The sequence below is a fragment of the Jaculus jaculus genome, chromosome 14, assembly GCF_020740685.1.
Source record: "Jaculus jaculus isolate mJacJac1 chromosome 14, mJacJac1.mat.Y.cur, whole genome shotgun sequence".
NCBI lineage: Eukaryota > Metazoa > Chordata > Mammalia > Rodentia > Dipodidae > Jaculus > Jaculus jaculus.
The window spans coordinates 54,357,811-54,377,603 of NC_059115.1; the positions used below are offsets into that span (position 1 = coordinate 54,357,811).

General features: G+C 38.9%; 1 protein-coding gene across 2 annotated transcripts in view; it reads left to right on the top strand.

Moving 5' to 3' along the window:
- Positions 1–19,793, top strand: part of Cert1 (ceramide transporter 1) — a 118,086-nt gene that overhangs the window by 37,673 nt on the left and 60,620 nt on the right. For both annotated transcript variants that reach the window (XM_004651531.2, XM_004651532.3), the window contains exon 3: positions 8,891–9,007. In XM_004651531.2, the coding sequence (XP_004651588.1) occupies positions 8,891–9,007 (117 nt within the window). The remainder of the gene's footprint in view (positions 1–8,890; positions 9,008–19,793) is intronic.

The window sequence follows — 19,793 nt, forward strand, 5'->3', positions numbered from 1 at the left end:
GGAGATCAATTTTTTGGTTTTCACAGATGTGTGAGAACATGGTTACCTCCCTTTATTACAGGCTTCCTTAACATTGTTTATCTTTCTTACTTGTGGATTGTTACAGTTTGTTTTACATTTATTTCATGTTATTTTTTTAATATAAGATCTGCCAGATTAGGAACCATGCTTGTTCGTCCTCACTGTTGTATCTTTAGTGTCTTGAGTACTTCTTGTTAAGTCATGAGAGTTTACACATATTTATAGTCAGTAGATTGGTTAAATGGATATATAAGAACTTGTTTTTAGTCTATATTTCCATCATATCTCTATTCAAATTAGTCCTACATCAAACATCAACTGTGCCCATGCAGTAACCTCATGTGGGTAATAATTACTGTACTGGATAACCTAGATTTAGATGTTAAAACTTACTGGAAATAAGGGATTAGAGAGTGCCTATATCACTGACCAACTTTTATTTGAGAAAAAAAATTAAAGCAGCCATAACAGTCAGCTCATATTGCTGGGATGATCCTCCAGACCAAACGCAGTTATGGAGAACAGGAATTTATTTGAAGCTTACAGATTCAGGGGAAATTCCATATGGCAGAAGAAACTGGCCTACTCTCACAGATCTAGGCGGAGAGAGAAAAGTAGCCACCACTAAGAGTGAGATCTAAGTTATACGCTTTAGTAAACCCTTGTATCTATTGGTAGATATCCACTCAAACCACCACAGCAGGGTTTTAGTTTTTCATAGATCCTCAGAATTATTATAGAGTCAGGCTACATTCAGTTTGTTAAATACTTCTAATTTGCTTTCCTTGTTTTTCTGAAAGATGTTGTAAAAATTATAAACACACACAAAGAAAACCAAAAGCAAGTTGCTGAGGAATATCTTTTGCTCTTAGAAACTATTAACTTAGAATAAACTTATATAGAAGTCTGCTCCTAGCTTCTGTTCCTTTCATGCTATTGACATTTTCATTAGCTGATTTTGCTATTTTAACATGTTAATTTGTAAGTTGGTCTAAAAAGGCTTCTCTGAGAAAGTATTGTTATATTCTAATGGGATTGTGCTATTATTTTATATGGTACATTAAAATTTTAAGTTAGTATCAATTTTGAGTCGTGACCTTATTTTAGGGATATGAAAAGTAAAGAGAACATTTTTTTAGAATGAATGGATGAAATGAAGGAATTTGATACCTGAGGGAAAGGAGTGAGCATACCATTTTGCCATAGCATGTTATCTCTGCCAGAATGGCAAACATCAAGAACATTGACTACAAATGTTAGCAAACATGCAGGGAAAGAAACCCTCACCCACTTTTTTTTCTTCTGTTTTTTTCATGGAAGGGTCTCACTCTAGTCCCAGCTAACCTGGAACTCACTCTGTAATCTCAGGCTGGCCTTGAACTCAAGGCATTCCTCCTACCTCTGCCTCCCAAGTGCTAGGATGAAACGTGTGTACCACCATGCCCGGCTTTTATCCACTGTTGATAGGAGTGTAAACTAGTGTAGCCATGGAAACAGTATGAAGGAACCTCAAAAAATGAGGAGTAAAATTCCCATGTGCTCCAGCTCTACTACTCCTGGACATACACCCTAAGGATTTCATACTCTACTATAGAAATACTTCCACATCCTGTTTATTACTACTCTATTTACAATAGCTAAGCATTGATATTGGCTTAAATGCCCATCAACAGATGAATGGCCAATGAAAATGTGGTACATTATACAATGGAATTGTATTTAACAGTACAGAAAGTGAAATTAGTAAATTTGCAGGGAAATGGATGGACCTGAAAAGAATCTTTTTATTTGTTACTTTTTAAAATTATTTATTTATTTGAGAGTGACAGAGAAAGAGGCAGAGAGAGAGAGAGAGAGAGAGAGAGAGAGAGAGAGAATTGGCTTCCAGCCACTGCAAACGAACTCCAGATGTGTGTGCCCTCTTGTTGGCTAACATGGGTCCTGGGGAATGGAGCCTCGAGCTGGGGTCCTTAGGCTTCACAGGCAAGCGCTGAACCGCTAAGCCGTCTCTCCAGCCCTGAAAAGAATCTTTTAAGTGAAGTGATCCAAACTCATAAAGATCAAAACCTCATGATCTCCCTGCTAGGTGGGTGCTAGCTTGTCATATCTGTAAGTGCGTATATACTGGGGGACAAATGTGGGTAAAATCTATAAAGGTACAATGGTACATAAAAGTACATGTATAGAGATGACCTGGAAGTGGGATGAGGGAAGGGTGAAAGGACACATGTCACTAGTAAACAGAGGTAGGAGGGTATTGGGGAGAGGCAGGGATTGAGGATGTGAAGGGGACAGAATCAACAAAACCAAATTACATTTGAAAATGCCAGAATGCATAATATCTAAATCTCTACATGACAACTGAACAAAAATAAGTAAATAGAAAAGAAATGAGCCATGCCATTTATGGAATGTTGACCAGGTAAGAAAGAAGTTGTCAAACAAGGTATCTAGGCAAAGACCACTATGGCTGGAATGCTGTAGGCTACAACAGAATAATAGAAAAAGAAGGCAGAGAACTGTTGAGGCTAGATTATATAGAGTTTTGTGGGTCATTAAAAGGAGTTCAACTCTTATGCTCAGTGAGATGGAAGTTATTGAAAGCTTAAGAAGAATGCTGATTTGATCCTTGTAACTGGATAACTGGCTGCTGTGTTTCCCTAAGGAAGAAAATGAGCCGGGCGTGGTGGCGCGCGCCTTTAATCCCAGCACTCGGGAGGCAGAGGTAGGAGGATCACCGTGAGTTCGAGGCCACCCTGAGACTACAGAGTTAATTCCAGGTCAGCCTGGACCAGAGTGAGACCCTACCTCGAAAAAACCAAAAAAAAAAAAAGAAAATGAAATCAGGTAGCCTTAGGAAAGGTATTGCACATGATCTTGATAAAAGATGATGAAAGCCGGGCGTGGTGGCGCATGCCTTTAATCCCAGCCCTCAGGAGGCAGAGGTAGGAGGATCGCTGTGAGTTCGAGGCCACCCTGAGACTCCATAGTGAATTCCAGGTCAGCCTGGACTAGAATGAGACCCTGCCTTGAAAAACCAGAAAAAAAAAAATTGGACTCATCCAGGCATGGTGGTGTACACCTTTAATCCCAGCACTTGGGAGGCAGAAGTAGGAAGATTGCCAAGAGTTCAAGGCCACCCTGAGACTACACAGTGAATTCCAGGTCAGCCTGAGCTAGCGTGAAACCCTACCTTGAAAAACCAAAAAAAAAAAAAAAAAAAAAGAAAAGAAAAGAAAAAAAAGAAATTAAGAAGAAAAATTGGAATCAAGGTCTTGGGGAGAGAGCTACCCCAGTAAAGTGCTTCCTCGCAGGATTGTGAACCAGGTTTCAGTCCATAGTAGCCACATAAACAGAAGTGGTGACACACTCCAAGCACTATAGAGACAGACTGCAGGATCCCTGGGGTTTGCTGGCCACTCGAGCATGAGACACCCTCTGGGACCTTCCCACATCAACAACCTGTGTTGCATTTTGTATATAGTTCTTTTGAACTTCTTTGACACTTGTGCCCTTATTGGTGTTAGCCTGCATAGTAATGGTTTGCATGATATGACCCATTATAGGTAAATTTATTATTATTCCGACTGGACAAATACCTAGACTCAGTTTTCTACCTTTCATGATGCATTACTAAGTACACAGCTTCTACTTGAGTAAGCTTTAGGTTCTACTGTGAAGTATTTTTATTCCTCTTTTTTTTTTTTACCATATTATAACAATAAGTAATTTTAAGCCAGCCCTTTTAAGTTGTCCTTATTTTTTAAGAATTCTTTGCTTTTAAGTTTGAGTAGAATATTTCCTGTTTGTGGTCTATAAAGGCCACACTTATTTCTTCTGCTGTTCCACTATTCCTGTATAATGTCCTATGGGAGAGCATGTAGGCATAAGAATGAGCCATTTAAACTACTGTTATGCTGTCTATCCAAACTCCCATTCCCCCATGTCTCCATCTTCAGCTTTATTTTTAATTCTGGAATATACCATAAGAAAAACTGGCAACAGTGTCCAGCTTGTACCAGGAAGATGGAGGATCTTTGAGGCTGGCCAGCCAGCAGTCTAGCCTAATCGACTAATTCAAGGCTGACAAGAGATCCTGTCTCAAAACACAAAAAGGAAAAGACAAAGAAAAAGAAAAAGAACCTGGGGAGACGGCTCAGCACATAAACGTGTTCCAGTCCCCAGTAAAGCCAGATGTGCAGAGTGGCTCAGCATCTGGCATTCAGTTGCAGCAGCAAGAATCCCCAGTACACCCATACTCACTCTCTTTCTGCCTGATCACAAATAAATAAAAATATTATAAAAATAAAAGATGGATAGCATTTCTGAGGCACAAGACCAGGGTGGTCTTCTGAGTTTTGTACATGTGTGCATACATGTGCACATGTACCTACATACACATACATTAAAAAAGCCTGGAAATTGCTAACGTCTTAAGGGAGAAGGCCTGAATAAATGCCAAATATAAGTTGAACTGCATATTAAAATGATCTGAAAAGGATTTTAAAGCAACTGTTCTTTTCAGTGGGGTTGAAAAAAAAATAATGAAAAACTAGCCAATTTCACCAGATAAGTCAATGGATATTCTTTCCATATGACTTTTTCTCCACTAGAAGATGCCTGTGAAAGCCTTTTGTCATATTATTATAATCTACATTTTGAGCTTTCTGCATAACTCTGCTACAGATAGTTGTATTTTATTGTCCTCCTGAGCAGTCCCTTTGCAGTGCTCCTTCGTTGCACTCCTTTCCTAGATGTTGGTTACTCTTATCCCTCTTGTTTATCAGTTTAGTTCTTCAATTCTGAAAGGTCAATTTAAAATTTTCTTCACAGTTTAGAACTTTAATGATAAATATTACCTAAGTGTAAAACCTTGAAATAAGCCTTTTTTTGTATTACTTTGACTTCCCTGGAATAAGTAATCTTGTTTAAAGACAGTGTACGTACACACACACACACACACATGCTCTTGCCCTTCTGGGAACAAGAAAGGGGAATAGATCTGCACCAAGACCTCACACATGCTAGGATATGCACTCTACCCTTGAGCAACAGTGTAGTCCTCTTTTTCACTTTTTAGTTTGAGAAAAGGTTATACTAAATTAGCAGGCTGTCGTTGAACTCACTGTGCAGTCCAGGAAGGCCTTGAACTGTTGGTGCTCCTGCCTTAGCCTCTGGAGTAGCTGGGATTACAGGCCTGTGCTACCAGGCCTGGAAAGACTTTTCAGTATGCTCCTGCCCCCATCAAAACCCTGCCTCCCTGTGCTGTGAAGGAATATCTGGTTTAATCTATAAGGGGACTGGGTGATACAGCCTGCAGTCTTAACTGCACAAGTAGGTGGCTGGTCAACAATGCAACTGCGCATTTAGTGTTTCGGGGCCCTAGTAGTTAGTGTCTTTTAATGGCTCAGTCCAATCTCTTTTCAGTTCCACCCATGTCTTTGCCTTCAACACTTCCTGACAGCTTTAATTCCTTTGCTTTTCCAGCATTGCATACCACTTGGCTTGATTCTTTTGTCATCTTTTCCCTTGTAGATGTTTAATTTTTTTGTCTTGTCTTATTTTAAAAATATTTATTTATTTGAGGGGTTGCAGGTAGAAAGAGAGAGAGAGAGAATGGCTACACCATCCAGCCATTGCTAACAAACTCCAGACATGTGCCACCTTGTGCAACTGGCTTTACATGGGTACTGGGGAATGGAACCTGGGTCCTTTGGCTTTGCTGGCAGGCGCTTTAACCTCTTAAGTTGTCTCTCCAGCCCTTAAAACATCAATTGAAGTGTTTGCTTTTCCTTCTTTATCTACTGCTTATAGTCTTGTATCACTTAATAGGACACATTCTGAGGCATGTCATTATATGTATGTCATGAGCCTGCTATGTCAGAAACACATGAGCACATTTGCCACAATTTCAGAATTTATTGAATAACAATACATAAGGGGGGAGGGTTTTATTGATAGTGGTTGCCAAACAGCCATGATTTCCTTGATAGGTCAAGGCAAACACAAATTCTTATATGCCAGTCTTAATTACTGATAGTAACTCTCAGATAACTTTTGTCTAGCTATCTATCTGTCTGTCTATCTATGTCTAGCTGTTTAGATTATATAATGGCTACAAAGGGTTAAAAAACATCACGGCAGAGTTCAGGGAGTTTCTATGAGACCTGAGAAGCAGAGGCTAGGATGCAGAAGGAGTCCAAAGAAATATAATAATGAACTCAGGCTGGAGTTTTTCTCTGCTTCTACCACCACCACCACCACCACCACTGTCATAGAGTCAGGCACAGGGCAGAGTTGAGTCTCAGGGTCATGAGCTGCAGGAGCAAGGGACAGGACTATGGGGGCTGTAGAAGTGAAGGACAGGACCTGATCCATACAGACAAATGGGCAAATGGATGGCTGCCAGGTCCACACTGACAAATGAGCAGACAGGCAGAAGGCAATTTGAGTGGGTTGTATTAACAGTAGGGACCAAGGTGAGTTGAAACTCCTGGAATTGTTGGGAGTTCTTTGCCTGCCAAGCTCTTGATACAGACACAGTGGTCAGATTACAGGTCGATGAGATCATTGCAGTGTTAGGTATCTTCCTCTTTCTGGGGTCCAGGTGAGGAACTTGTACCCTTTCTCCAGTCTGGAGTGTCCAATAAATTCTCAAGTCTGGGTTTCCTGATAAGACTTAATACTCCCATATGCTTTTATACTCTGTTTACTTGTATAAATTTTTCTTTGTGCATGCAAGCATACCATGGCACAGAGGTGGAGCTCAGAGGCACCGTTGGGTGTTAATCCTCACATTCTGCCGTGTTTGAGTCAGTGTCTCTTCTTGCTTATCACTGCATTTGCCAGGCTAGCTGGTCCATAAACTTCTGAGGGGGATTCTCCTGTCTCTGCCTCCCATCTTGCCAGGCATTCTGGGACTACAGAAGCTTGTTCTACTGCATCCAGCTTTACTTTGCTTCTGATTGTGGATATTCATGTTGTATGGTAAGTGCTTGATTCACGGTTCCATCTCTCCAGCTCTACTTTAAGAACTTGATACTGTGGCAGCCCCTCTTCCTTTAGCAATGTTAATTACCAGTCTGTACCTCGTGGGTGGTGCCTGATTGCTAGAGGTGGTGTTTGCTTGTTCACCAGGTTATGTTCATCATGCTCAAAATGGCATCAGATGCTGCTTGTAAAGTGGGGTTCCTCAGGACAAAACACAATTGGAAAAACACTTGTTTCCCACAGTATGGAATAACTTAAAGCAGGGCACAGCCCTGATTTCAGCAGTGTGGTCATACACACACACACACACACACACACACACACACACACACACACACACAGCAAGTATAGGCTATCATTAAATGCGCCCCAAATGCAATCAGGAGACCCAGTAAGGTCTTTGGAGATGGGCCAGTAGGCAAAGTGCTTGCTGCTCAAGTTGGAGTATCTAGATACCCTGTAAACACTGGAAGCTGTGGTGAGCTTCTGTGATCCCAACACATTGACACTGCAGGGAAGTGGAAACAGAAGGATTTCCCAGAAGCTTGGAAAGAGGACAGCAAGAAACCCTACCTTCTTGCCTCAAATGAGATAGAAAGGCACAGGATTGCCCCAGAGTTTCCTTTGGCCTCCACACACAAGCAATGACACATGCATTTCTGGTTTCACACTCATGAACTACGCGCACATACACACACACACCCACACACACATACGCACAATGAAATTTAAACAGACTCACTAAACAAAATTTTTAGGGCTGCTACTGCTTTAACATACCAAATTGTTTCAGTGTATTTTATTTCTTTTTTTAGTAAATAAATCCTCTAAAATAGCATTAGGAAGTACAGTACAAGGGAACTGGGTATTGTGGTGCACATCTTTAATCCCAGCACTCAGGAGGCAGAGGTAGGAGGATCACTGAATTTGAGGTCATGATGAGACTACATAGTGAATTCCAGGTCAGCATGGGCTAAAGTGAGATCCTACCTCAAAGAACCAAAAGAAAGAAAGAAAGGAGGAAGGGAAGGGGAATACTGGAGTGGGGAACAGTTCAGTTGGTAAAATACTTACCTTGAAAACATGAGGATTTGAGTTCAATCCCCAGAACTCACAATTTAAAAACCAGGTATGGCAGCATATCCTGCTACTTCCAGCACTGATCAAGCACAGACAGGTGAATCTCTAGGGCTCTCTAGCCAGCCAGTCTAGCCTTATTGATGGACTCCAGGCCAATGAAAGGCCTTGAACTTGTCCTGTGGCCGCCACATGTGTATGCACACGTATGTACATACACACAAACTGTTTATTATGGGAATTTACTCTTGAATGATAAAGATAGTAAATGTCTTCTAAGATTTTTTTCAACCTTTTGAAAAACTGTTATTGGTAACCTCGCTTCTTAAGCCAACTTAAGGTATTTGATGAAAAATACTTGCTCTTTTTGAAATAGTTCATAGTCTGTTTCAACTTATTTGTATGAGTGGTGAATGAAATATGGATTTGGTAACTTGACATGCACTTTGTTGTCTGAAATACCTTCAAAGAGGTATTTTGAGTAAAAGAAAAATTTAAAAGCAGCAATGTTTCCCAGCAGCACAGAATGATATGCTTATGCTTTTGTTGAAGGGTACAGTACTTCTAAGAATATAATTAGCTGGGCATGGTGACTCACGCCTTTAATCTCAGCACTTGGGAAGCAGAGGTAGGTGGATCACTGGGAGTTCAAGGCCACCCTGAGACTGTAGAGTGAAATCCAGGTCAGCCTGGGCTAGAGCGAGATCCTACCTCAAAAAAAAAAAAAAAAAAAAAAAATATATATATATATATATATATATATATTTAGCCTTACTTTTTACTTTTTCTTTTGTTTCCATAGCCTCATGACTTTGATGAATGTCGGTTTGATATCAGTGTAAATGACAGTGTTTGGTACCTTCGTGCCCAGGATCCAGATCATAGACAGCAGTGGATAGATGCCATTGAACAGCACAAGGTAAGATCACTAATATTTACTTGTTCATGGAGGACTAGGTAATAGTCCTGCTTATAGCACCTTTAAAGTAAACTTGACATTTAAATTATGTTATTGAAAAGTGGAACATTATTGGGAGGTAGAGTTTAAAGCAGTGCAATATACATTTTTGTAATAATTTTAACATGAGTTGCATAAGGTATGTTTTTTAGTAACTATTCTTCATTGTCATTGGAAACAAAAGTATACATCATAAAATATACCTTGAATTTTTGTTTTTTTAGGATTTGCTTGTTAATACTTTAAAAAAATTATATTTTAGCTGGGTGTGGTGGTACTTGTTTTTAACCCTAGCACTCAGGAAACAGAGGTAGGAGGATCACCGTGAGTTCAAGGCCAGCCTGAGACTACATAGTGAATTCCGTCCAAGTCAGCCTGGGCTAGAGTGAGACCCTACCTCAAAAACCAAAATTAATTAATTAATTAACTATTAGAGAGATAATAAGAAAATGTATTGGCATACCTGGGCCTCCTGTCACTGCAAATGAACTCTAGATGCATGTACCACTGTGAGTGTCTGGCTTTATGTGAGTGCTGGAGAATCATCCCTGGGCTGTCAGGCTTTTCAAGCAAGCTCCTTTAACTGTTAAGTCATCTGTCCAGCCCAATAAATACTTTTTTTAGTGATTGTGTGTAGCAGGCAGCCTCACATTACTAGGGTGGACCTCTAGGTTAGACACAATTTATGGGAGGAAGAAGGATTTATTTGAAGCTTGCACATCCAGGACAAGTTCCATAATGGCAGAAGAATCTGGCCTGCTTTCACAGACCCAGTCAGACAGGAAAACTGTCACCAAAAAGCAAGCAAGCACACTTTAGGAACTCCAGGCAAAAGTCAAGCACTTTGCATATCTTCATACTTGAATTCCAAATCCACCCCCACACCTTAGGGCTGGACCCTAGAATCCGTCCACAGTGACACCTCCTCCAGCTAGGATGCTGGAGGTCCAAATTACAAACTTTTAATAAACTCCTGAATCAGTTGGGGGACATTTATTCATACCACCACATCATGGTAAAAGAATTTTTGAAATAATACTATATTGTATGACACTGATGTTTAAAAGCATCAGTGTTCATTTTTGTAGTCAACTATAATCATTTGGGCAAATTCTTAGTACAGGTTTTTGAAAAGCACTTCTTTGTAAATATGAACCTGTTTTTGTCAGAGGCATGGTAGCTTTTGCCTTTTATCCTAGCACTTAGGAACCTAGCTTACAGTAAGCATGCAGAAGTGTTTCCAGTATTAGTTTCTAACCTGTAGTCTTTTAGTCTTTTAATTTAATTTCTGACTTTTGCTGTTAAATAGTACATAGGCTAAAGAAACATACTAACAAGTCTGCCTTATTAGCTAGCTCAGTGACAAAACACAGGTAAGTTCTAAAACTACCTCATTCTTATGTGACTTAAAAGGACTTTGTGCTTGTTTACATACTTGTTTATACTTGTCATATGGCTTTCATAGATGTGTAGTTGAAACACCTTTATGGCTATTTTCAATAGCCACAAAACACTTACGCACTACAGCACACACTCACGTACACACACACCCAAAACACAACAGTCTTGTCTATCATGCCAGTAGAACCTTGTTCTCTATATCAGTTAGTTGTTAGCTTTACTTTCTTGACTTATTAATTATGAGATTTCCCCAGCCCTTGAAAATTATAATAATTTTCTTTTTGGTTTAGCTTTAGTACTATGTTGGTTTAAAGCATCATTTTCTGATTTAGTTATCGTGACAGTATCTGTTCAGAAAATGAGAGTATAAACATGAAAAAAATGAAAACCATTTTTCTATTATTTAAAGAGAGATGAGGTAGTGTTTCAGAAAAGCACTGCTTTAGAGCCATGCAACCTGTATTTACAGTAAGCACCCTTTGCTAATTGTGACTTGGGACATTGCAACCAACCTCCTAGTTTATTTCCACAAATGTCAGTTGTTAAATATGTACTTGTAGTTGTACAAATAGTAAATAAAGGTGACATTTGTAAAATTACCAAAGTTAGTAATACAGATAGACAAATAGACAGTAAGATCTCCCAATGGCACAGTTGGAAAAGCAAAAACTGTAGAGTCAGAACTAAATTCAGTAAATTATACCATGTTTTAGGAAGAATAGTTCTGTATTTGGTAAGAGTAGCTAGACTATTTTCATGTATTTGCACAGGGCCAGCCCTTGCACTGATGATTAAATATGCTGTTAAGTAGAACATCCATCCATCCATCTATCTATCTGTATTGCAAACTGGGACAGTAAAATGTTTAGCTACATATTCCCAAACAAACAGCAAACAATATATAGAATAAACATCCTCACAATAACTAATGGGTGATGTGCACACACCAAGTTCGACCAAAGCAAAACAAACTGAAAATTAACAGGGTTGTTCATATACCTTTAGAAACTCCTAATAAACTGCTTCTAATTCCAGACAGTCCCGAGAAGGCATATTCCATTGACTGTTAAAGCAGCTCCTAAATTTGAAATTACTATTATACCACATACTAAAATAACTAGATGAAATGCCTTCTTCGAGCACTTAGCTGGTTTATTTAAAATTTTGTCTTAGAATTCCAGTGATAAACATGTTCCGCTGTCTATATTTTTAGTTTAAAGGATTTTTAAAGGTTTAATCAGTTGATTTAGAATTAGGGTTAAATTTTTTCTAGTTTAAATTTATTTTTTCCAACTTTCCTTGTAGTAGAATTCCTATAAAGGTTCCCATTTTTACTTTCCTTTTTAGTAAAAATGAATGCATAGAGCATCTGTTTCTTTCATATTGTTGATTTCTTTGCATTATTAAGCACTGAGGAGATAGAATGTTTTGATCTTAAACCTGGACTTACGCTAATTTTAAATTCTTGTAAAAAAGATTTTAAAATGCAGGCTTGTATAAACTTATCCTTTATTTCTAAAACAAATAACAGGAGGATTTATTGTTCAAAATTATCATATGTGAAGTATGAGCAACATATTAGTGAATATTTAGGGTGAATTCTAAATGCTTAGGTGAATTCCAAAACAAAGTTATTTTCAATTAATTAACTAACCCAGGAAGGAGAAGTTTTAAATATCACCAGATATAATCAGCAAATTACTCACTTTCTTTCCCTACAGGTGCAGGGAGATAATGAGAGATTTCCTATTATATTCTTCATGTCATTAAGGGATATTGACAATTAAACCTAAACTTAGTAATTTTACTAAGGCAAACATGAATCTTTAAAATTAATACCAAATTATTAAGGTAATGATGACAATAGTAGGATCTACTATTTTCAGAGACAACCAAATGCCAGTTACTGTACTGGTGCTTTATGTGGTTTGTTTTCTCTGCCCCATTTGAAAAGTGAGGGGAATACTGTTTCGTAAAGGAGTGGGCACATCAATTATGTAGTTCAAGGGATTGAAAGTAATGTAAAACAGATTTCTGGGTGGAGGAATTTGAGATATTAAAAGCCCACCTCCATTTTAATCTTCATGTTTGGTATTAGAATGATTACAGAAAACAACAGTAGCCCTGCACTCTACATCTTGCACTGTTAATTTTCCTCCTTGTTATTCATTCCAGAATAACTTGCTCATTATAAGCAAACTTTTGAAGATGATGGTTTGATTTAAATTTCTCAGTATATGAGACATGCATAATTTAGTGTGACATTATGTAGTAACTGCTATGGAAGAATCATTTCAAAATAATTCTTAAAATCAAAAATTCTTCTTCAATTTAATGTATAGAAAAGGACATTGGTGAACTAAACTAGTTATTTTATCTTGAAAGCATTGTGCTGGCTTTATTGTGTGGAGTCCATTATTGTTCTGCACTTCTTATGATACAACACTAAAATTACTATTTTTAAAGATGTTTGTTATATATTTTAAATCTTATCTTTCAGGCGCGAGATAGTGTTCATGAAAATTCTTTGTAAATCGTATATATGCAAAGTTAGGTTGCTGATTCTTTCTCTTGAAATATTTTTATTGGCAACTTTCATAAATATTAATAGTATACCATAATCATTCACCTCCCACCACCGTCATTTATTCATATATATCTATATTTTTTTTCTTATGTATGTTGATATGTGTGTGTGTGTGTGTGTGTGTGTTTTCGAGGTAGGGTTTCTTTTAGCCCAGGCTAACCTGGAATTCACTATGTGGTGTCAGGGTGGCCTTGAACTCAAGCAGTCCTCCTACCTCTGCTTCCCAAATTCTGGGATTAAAAGCATGAGTCACCACACCTGCCTAGGTTGCTGATGTTTTTTGTTTTCATGAGGGCAAAAGAGAGAATTGGTACACCAGGGCCTCCAGCCATTACAGTCGAACTCTAGGCCCATGCACCATCTTGTGCACATGTGTGACCTTGTGCATTTGCATTACCTTGTGCGTATGCCTTATGAGGGATCTGGATGGCCAGGTGTGGAGGTGCACACCTTTAATCCCAACACTCAGGAGATAGAGGCAGGAGGATCACTGTGAGTTCGAGGCCACCCTGAGACTACATAGTGAATTCCAGGTCAGCCTGGGCTAGAGGGAGACCTTATCTTAGAAAGAAAAAAAAAAAAATCTGAACAGTTGAACATGGGTCCTTTAGCTGCACAGGCAAGCACCTTAACTGCTAAGACATCTCTCCAGCCCCTGAATTTTTTTTTTTTTTTTAAATGAGAAAGGGAGAGGGGGAGAGAGACAGAGACAGAAAATTGGTGTGCCAGGGCTTCTAGGCACTGCAATTAACTCCAGATGCATGTGCCACCTTATGTGCATGTATAACCTTGTGCATCTGGCTTATGTGGGTTCTGGGGAATCAAACTTGAGTCCTTAGGCTTCACTGGAAAGCACCTTGACCACTAAACCATCTAGCTCTCCAGCCCTAGGTTGCTGATTTTCAATTGGATTAAATTACCTCTTTTTTTTCCTGGTATTTATCAAAGGGCTTCTGTGAGCTTTTTTTTGCATAATGAATTTATCAAATGTGATAAACTATCTGTTGGTGCTATTTTTTTTTTAATCATAGTATTATCCCTAGAATCTTCTATAATTAAAATTCATGTTCAAAGTGTATACTCTCAAACCTACTGCCCTCTAAAAGATCTAGGAGGAAGGCTTCTCAGCACTAGCAGATTTTAAGAGTCATCTTGAAAATCTCAGTAAATTATCTTTGATGAGTGTGTTAAAACTGACATTTTTTTCTTTCCATAAGGGAGCAACTTTAGCAAATCACAAATTTTTGGTGATCATAGGCACACTGGCTTTCCTCACCTGGTGGAAGTTATCCAAGGTATGAAAGGTTGCAGGAAGGTGCAAACACAATTAGGAAGGCAATAATTTTCACAGAAGTTCATTTTCTCTAGTGGGAATCCATAAAGGTTTTTGTAATTTAACCTTTGAATACATTTGTGTTCATTTATGAAAACCTCTTAATTTATGTGTGAAGCATCATCAAATATCATCAAAAGGGGGCTGAAGAGATGGCTAACCACTGAAGTGTTTGCCTGCAAAGCCAAAAGACCTCAGTTCAATTCTCCAGGACCCATGCAAGCCAGATGTACAAAATGGCATATGTGTCTAAAGTTCGTTTGTAATGGCTGTAGGACCTGGCATACCCCCCCAACCCACCCCCTGTCTGCCTCTTTCCCTCTCTCGCTCACATCAATCAATCAATCAATCAATCAATCTTTAAAAATTTCATCAAAAGAAAGCTTGATGCTTAGCCTAAGGAATTTTACATATTTCTGAGGAAATTATATGGCAACTTTTTTTTTTTTTATGAAGCTGGGTATGAAAAGATTTTTTGCAAAAGATCACATAATAGAGCCCAAATAATGCTACAGACTCACTTTAGAGGTAGTTTAGAAACTGTACTGCCAGGACTCCATGATGCTTTTCATCTAGGATGGGATGAGACTTCTCCATGGTGAGGTTGCCATCCAGGATGGGGTGGACTTTTTGGTGATGCAGCTGTCCTTGAGTCATCTTGCCTGTGCTATGTAAGTGACCCCAGTCAACTCACTGGTTCACAAAGAAGAAAACAGGAAAATGTAGTGCCACAGCTGGTGGTGATATACCTCAGTGATAGAAGCCTTGTCTAGCTTGTGCAAAGTTCTGGTTTCAGTCGCAAGGCCAAAAGGAAGTGCTACGGTTTGTGATGTCTTTTTGGATCAACATTTTGCTGCAGTGTTTCTGATTTTAGGAGCATTTTAAAAAAATCTTCATCTTCCTTTCTGGAGGGTGCTTGTGTGTGTGTAGAATATGCATGTATATGTGCAACAGTATCCCATGTGCTCGTCTGTGGCTGGCCAGCGTGAACTTCTGATGTTGGATGCCATTGCTCTGCACCCATTCATTTTTAAATCCTCATGTTTGCAGAGGAAATGCTCTTAACCATGGAGCCATCTCTCCCATTACCCCCTTTTTAAAAATAGCTTCTTAACGTAAATATGTCCATGGTAGTCCTTCTTTTGCCTCCCAAGTGCTGGCATACGAATATGAGCTCCCAAGCCCAACAAGAGAGGGAAGGAGAAGTAATTTCTGCTTAATACTTTGATTTCCTTTGACTTAACCTTAGAACACTTCATTTTTTATTTAATGAGAGATAGAGACAGAGGCAACAGATAATTTTTGAACTCATAATTTATGTAAATTACATAATTTGATGAGGATATTAAAACTACTTTCCCTTCATCTATTTGTATCAGATAATGATGAAAGAAAATAAAATCTAATTTTACTTCCTTTTTACATTCAGGAGTTTTAAATTTTAAAGGAAAGGCAAGACTAGGAATTGCTAAGGTTGCCAAGGTACTGCCATTTTCTCAGAGCAGTCATAGAACAACCAATACATAGAATCATATACTTTCTTTGGATGTTTTGCTCACTGAGATCAGGAGTTTGGGAAGCTGGGTGTGTTGGCACAGGCCTTTGATCCCAGCACTCAGGAGGCAGATGTAGGAGGATAACCATGAGTTGAAGGCCAGCCCAAGATGACATAATGAATGCTAGATCAGCCTGGGCTAGATCTAGAAACCAAGAAAAAAACAGTTTAGGAGATTAGGAGTTTGCTTGGTTCCTGGTGGCAGGAGTTAATTCCTAATTTGGATGTAGTAATCCATACTAAAAGACTAGTAAATCATTTCTTCTGATTTGAACACTTATAGATTGTTTCAGTATGCCAGAACTTTGGAGTTGATGAAATGAGGAAAATAATAACCTTCCGTAGGGGAGTGTGTGTGTGTGTTCTGAAATGAAACAGTGTGTCAAGTATGGTGTGTTTGAGTTCTGAAATGGAACACTGTGTCAAGTTTTTGTAAAGGAACTTCATTTTTTCTCACTTTTGGTTTCCTGCTATTTGTTTGTTTGTTTGTTTGTTTGTTTGTTTGTTTGTTTGTTTTTCAAGTTAGGGTCTCACTCTGGTCTAAGCTGACCTGGAATTAACTCTGTAGTCTCAGGGTGGTCTCAAACTCATGGCGATCCTGCTACCTCTGCCTCCCGAGTGCTGGGATTAAAGGCGTGCACCACCATGCCCGGCTTTCCTGCTGTTTTTATTATAATCTTTATTGGGAATCTTTATATATGAACATATTACAAATTGGTAGTATTCCCATCCAGTTATCCTCTTTTTTCCCCTCTCCTCCATCTGCATTCCACTGAAGACATTTCTCAATGGGGGTGTCTAATCACTGTGGTTTCTGTAGGGAGGACAATGCCTCATAGTATACCTTTGCACCCTATGTCTCTGACATTCATTCTGTCCCCTGTTCCACAGTGTTCCCTGAGCTTTGAAGGGTATGTTGTATGTCTTTAGTGTTGAGCTCTTAGCTCCCTCTTATTTTCTATCTTAGTGAGTTTTCATTCTCCTCAGTGTTTAGTGCCATCTCCCTGAATGAACTTCTCTGGCTAGCATCATTCATTTTTTTTTTTAAGTTTTTATTTTACTTATTTGAGAGAGGCAGAGAGAGAGAGAGAGAGAGAGGGAGGGAGGGAAGGAGGGAGGGAGGGAGGGAGGGAGGGAGGGAGGGAGGGAGGGAGGGAGGGAGGGAGGGAGGATATGGGTGTGCCAGGGCCTCTAGCCACTGCAGATGAGCTCCAGACACATGTACCACCTTGTGCATATGGCCTACATGGGTACTGGAGAGTCAAACCTGGGTCCTTAGTCTTCACAGGCAAGTGTCTTAACAGCTTAGCCATCTCTCTAGCCCTTAAAAAAAAAAAAAAAAAAACTATTTATTTAGAAGAGAGGGGCAGATACACACAGAGAGAAAGAATGGGTATGTCAGTGTCTCTAGCTACTGCAAATGATCTCCAGACACATGTACCACCTATGCATCTGGCTTACATGGACCCCAGAGAATCGAACGTAGGTCCATTGTTTTGCAGGCAAGCATCTTAACTGCTAAGCCATTCCTTCCGCCATCTCTAGTCCTTTTTTAAAAATTATTTATTCACATCACTCATATTTAATCTACCACTGTCTCTGTAATGTTTCCTGGGCCCTGCAGGTGTGATAGTGAGGACTCCTCCAGAGTCTTTCGCTTGCTATTTATTAAAAGCTGGATTTTCTTGAGCCAACGATGGACATTTAAACTTGGTCTTTTACCTGAATACTTAGTAAAGTAAGTAATTGTAGATAGAAGGAACAAGGATCAGTAATTTTTAGAGTTTTCAGAAAAATTCTGTCTGGGAAAGTTTCTCTTTTGTCCACTTGGGAGAAAAATTGAGTATTTTACATGAAACAGTGAGGAAAGAAGCTCTTAAGTAGCTGATCATATTGACTGTATAGTCCACTCAAAAGACCTAACTTGGGCTGGAGAGATGGCTTAGAAGTTAAGGTGCTTGCCTGTGAAGCTTAAGGACCCATGTTTGACTCTTCAGATCCCACATAAGCCAGATGCACTAAGGTGAGGCAAGTGCAAGGTTGCACATACCCACTAGGTGGCACAAGTGTCTGGAATTTGATTGCAGTGGCTGAGGCCCTGGCAAACCAATTCTGTCTCTCATAAAAAATAAAAACAAAAGACGTAACTTGACAAGATTTTAATATGAAAGTTTAGAAAATTTGGGTAAGTGGGGAAAAGGCCAGGGACTTCAGGATGTAGAGCAGTGGCAGCTTCTACAAGGCCTTGAGTTTAATCACCAGAGCCACAAAGGAAACACACACACACACACACACACACACACACACACACACAACCACAGCTTAATACCAAGTGTTAGTGAAGATGTGGAGCAGCAGGTGATCTCATATGCTGCTGATAGATGACAATTTGTCATATTTGCTGAAGTTGAACATAGATACCTGCTTAGATCAAATCAGTTTTGAAAAATACTAATGTTGCTGTAAAAGACTGATTCATTTTGATTAAGCTCATTAGGTCACAGAGAGTAGAGGCCAACCTGTATTCAATGGCAAATGATAAAGTTGCCCTAAACTAAGAAAGTTATAAACGTGAATTTATGTTTTTAGTGTGCTCTTACTGTTAATAGAACTCAATTACTCTGTAATCCCCTACTCCCAGCCTCAGTTTAGGCAGGTTAATTTCATCCTCTTATTTCCCCTCTCTTTCATAGTTCTTATTTTTTCATAACTTTTGCCCTCCTTTCCTTAGAACTCTATGTTTCTGCTTCCTTGGCTTATCTTGACCCTTTCTCTATCTTTTGGCTTCATTTCACCTTCAAATTTTGCTGTCCTAATCTCTTGACACTTTCTAAAGTAAATAAATTAAAAAAAAAAAGAATAGATAATCTGATTGCCTTTCCATGCCAAGTTAATATAATTGGCCACCCCTGTTCCAGTTCCAATTAATTACATAATTACTTGTGGCTAAAACTAAAAACAGATTAGTTGGTATTTATTATTAGTATGTGGTCCTAAAAGTGTATTTCACAATTTTGTCTTATTTTACTTCATTTGTAAGTTTTTATAATACTTAGCTGTATATCTTCCACTAACAATTTCAGTGGTTTACGGTATTTTCTGTTTATATCTCTTTTTTGTTCTGCTTTGTTTTTTTTAGGTAGGATCTCACTCTAGCCCATGCTGACCTGGAACTCACTGTGTAGTCCCAGGCTGGCCTTGAACTCACAACAGTCATACTCCTACCTCTACCTCCTGGGTGCTGGGATTAAAGGTGTGTGCCACCACACCCAACTTCTCTTTCTTTTCTTAGTATATAATTGGTTTATAAAATGTTTCTTTAGCTAGGAAAGACATAAGGGTGAAAAAAAATCTAGATTTAAATTACTCCATATTGTTACTATGGAAGATATTAAAGAGAGTGAAATTATATGCTGCAAAGGCCATTTTTGCATAGTTGCTTAATACTACTTTTGATTTTTTTGAAAACTGTTTTATTTATTTACTTGAGCGAAAGAGGTTGAGAGAAAATGGGCTCACCAGGGTCTCCAGCCACTGCAAATGAACTCCAAACACACGTGCCGCCTTATGTATTTGGCTCATATGGGTACTGGGGAATCAAACCTGGGGTCTGTAGGTTTCACAGGCAAGTGTGTGCATTAACTGCTAAACCATCTCTCTAGCCCTTGAATTTTTATTTAATCAAGATTTCTTGGTTCCATACTTTCCTAAATATATGTAATAATTTAATCATTATCTTTCTCAGTCTTCTTTTATCTTAATTCTTTGATAAAACAGACATGAGCTGAGAGTTTGGAATTTAAGAACCTTTCTTGAAGCCAGGCATGGTGGTGCACACCTTTAATTCCAGCACTCCCCGAGGCAGAGGTAG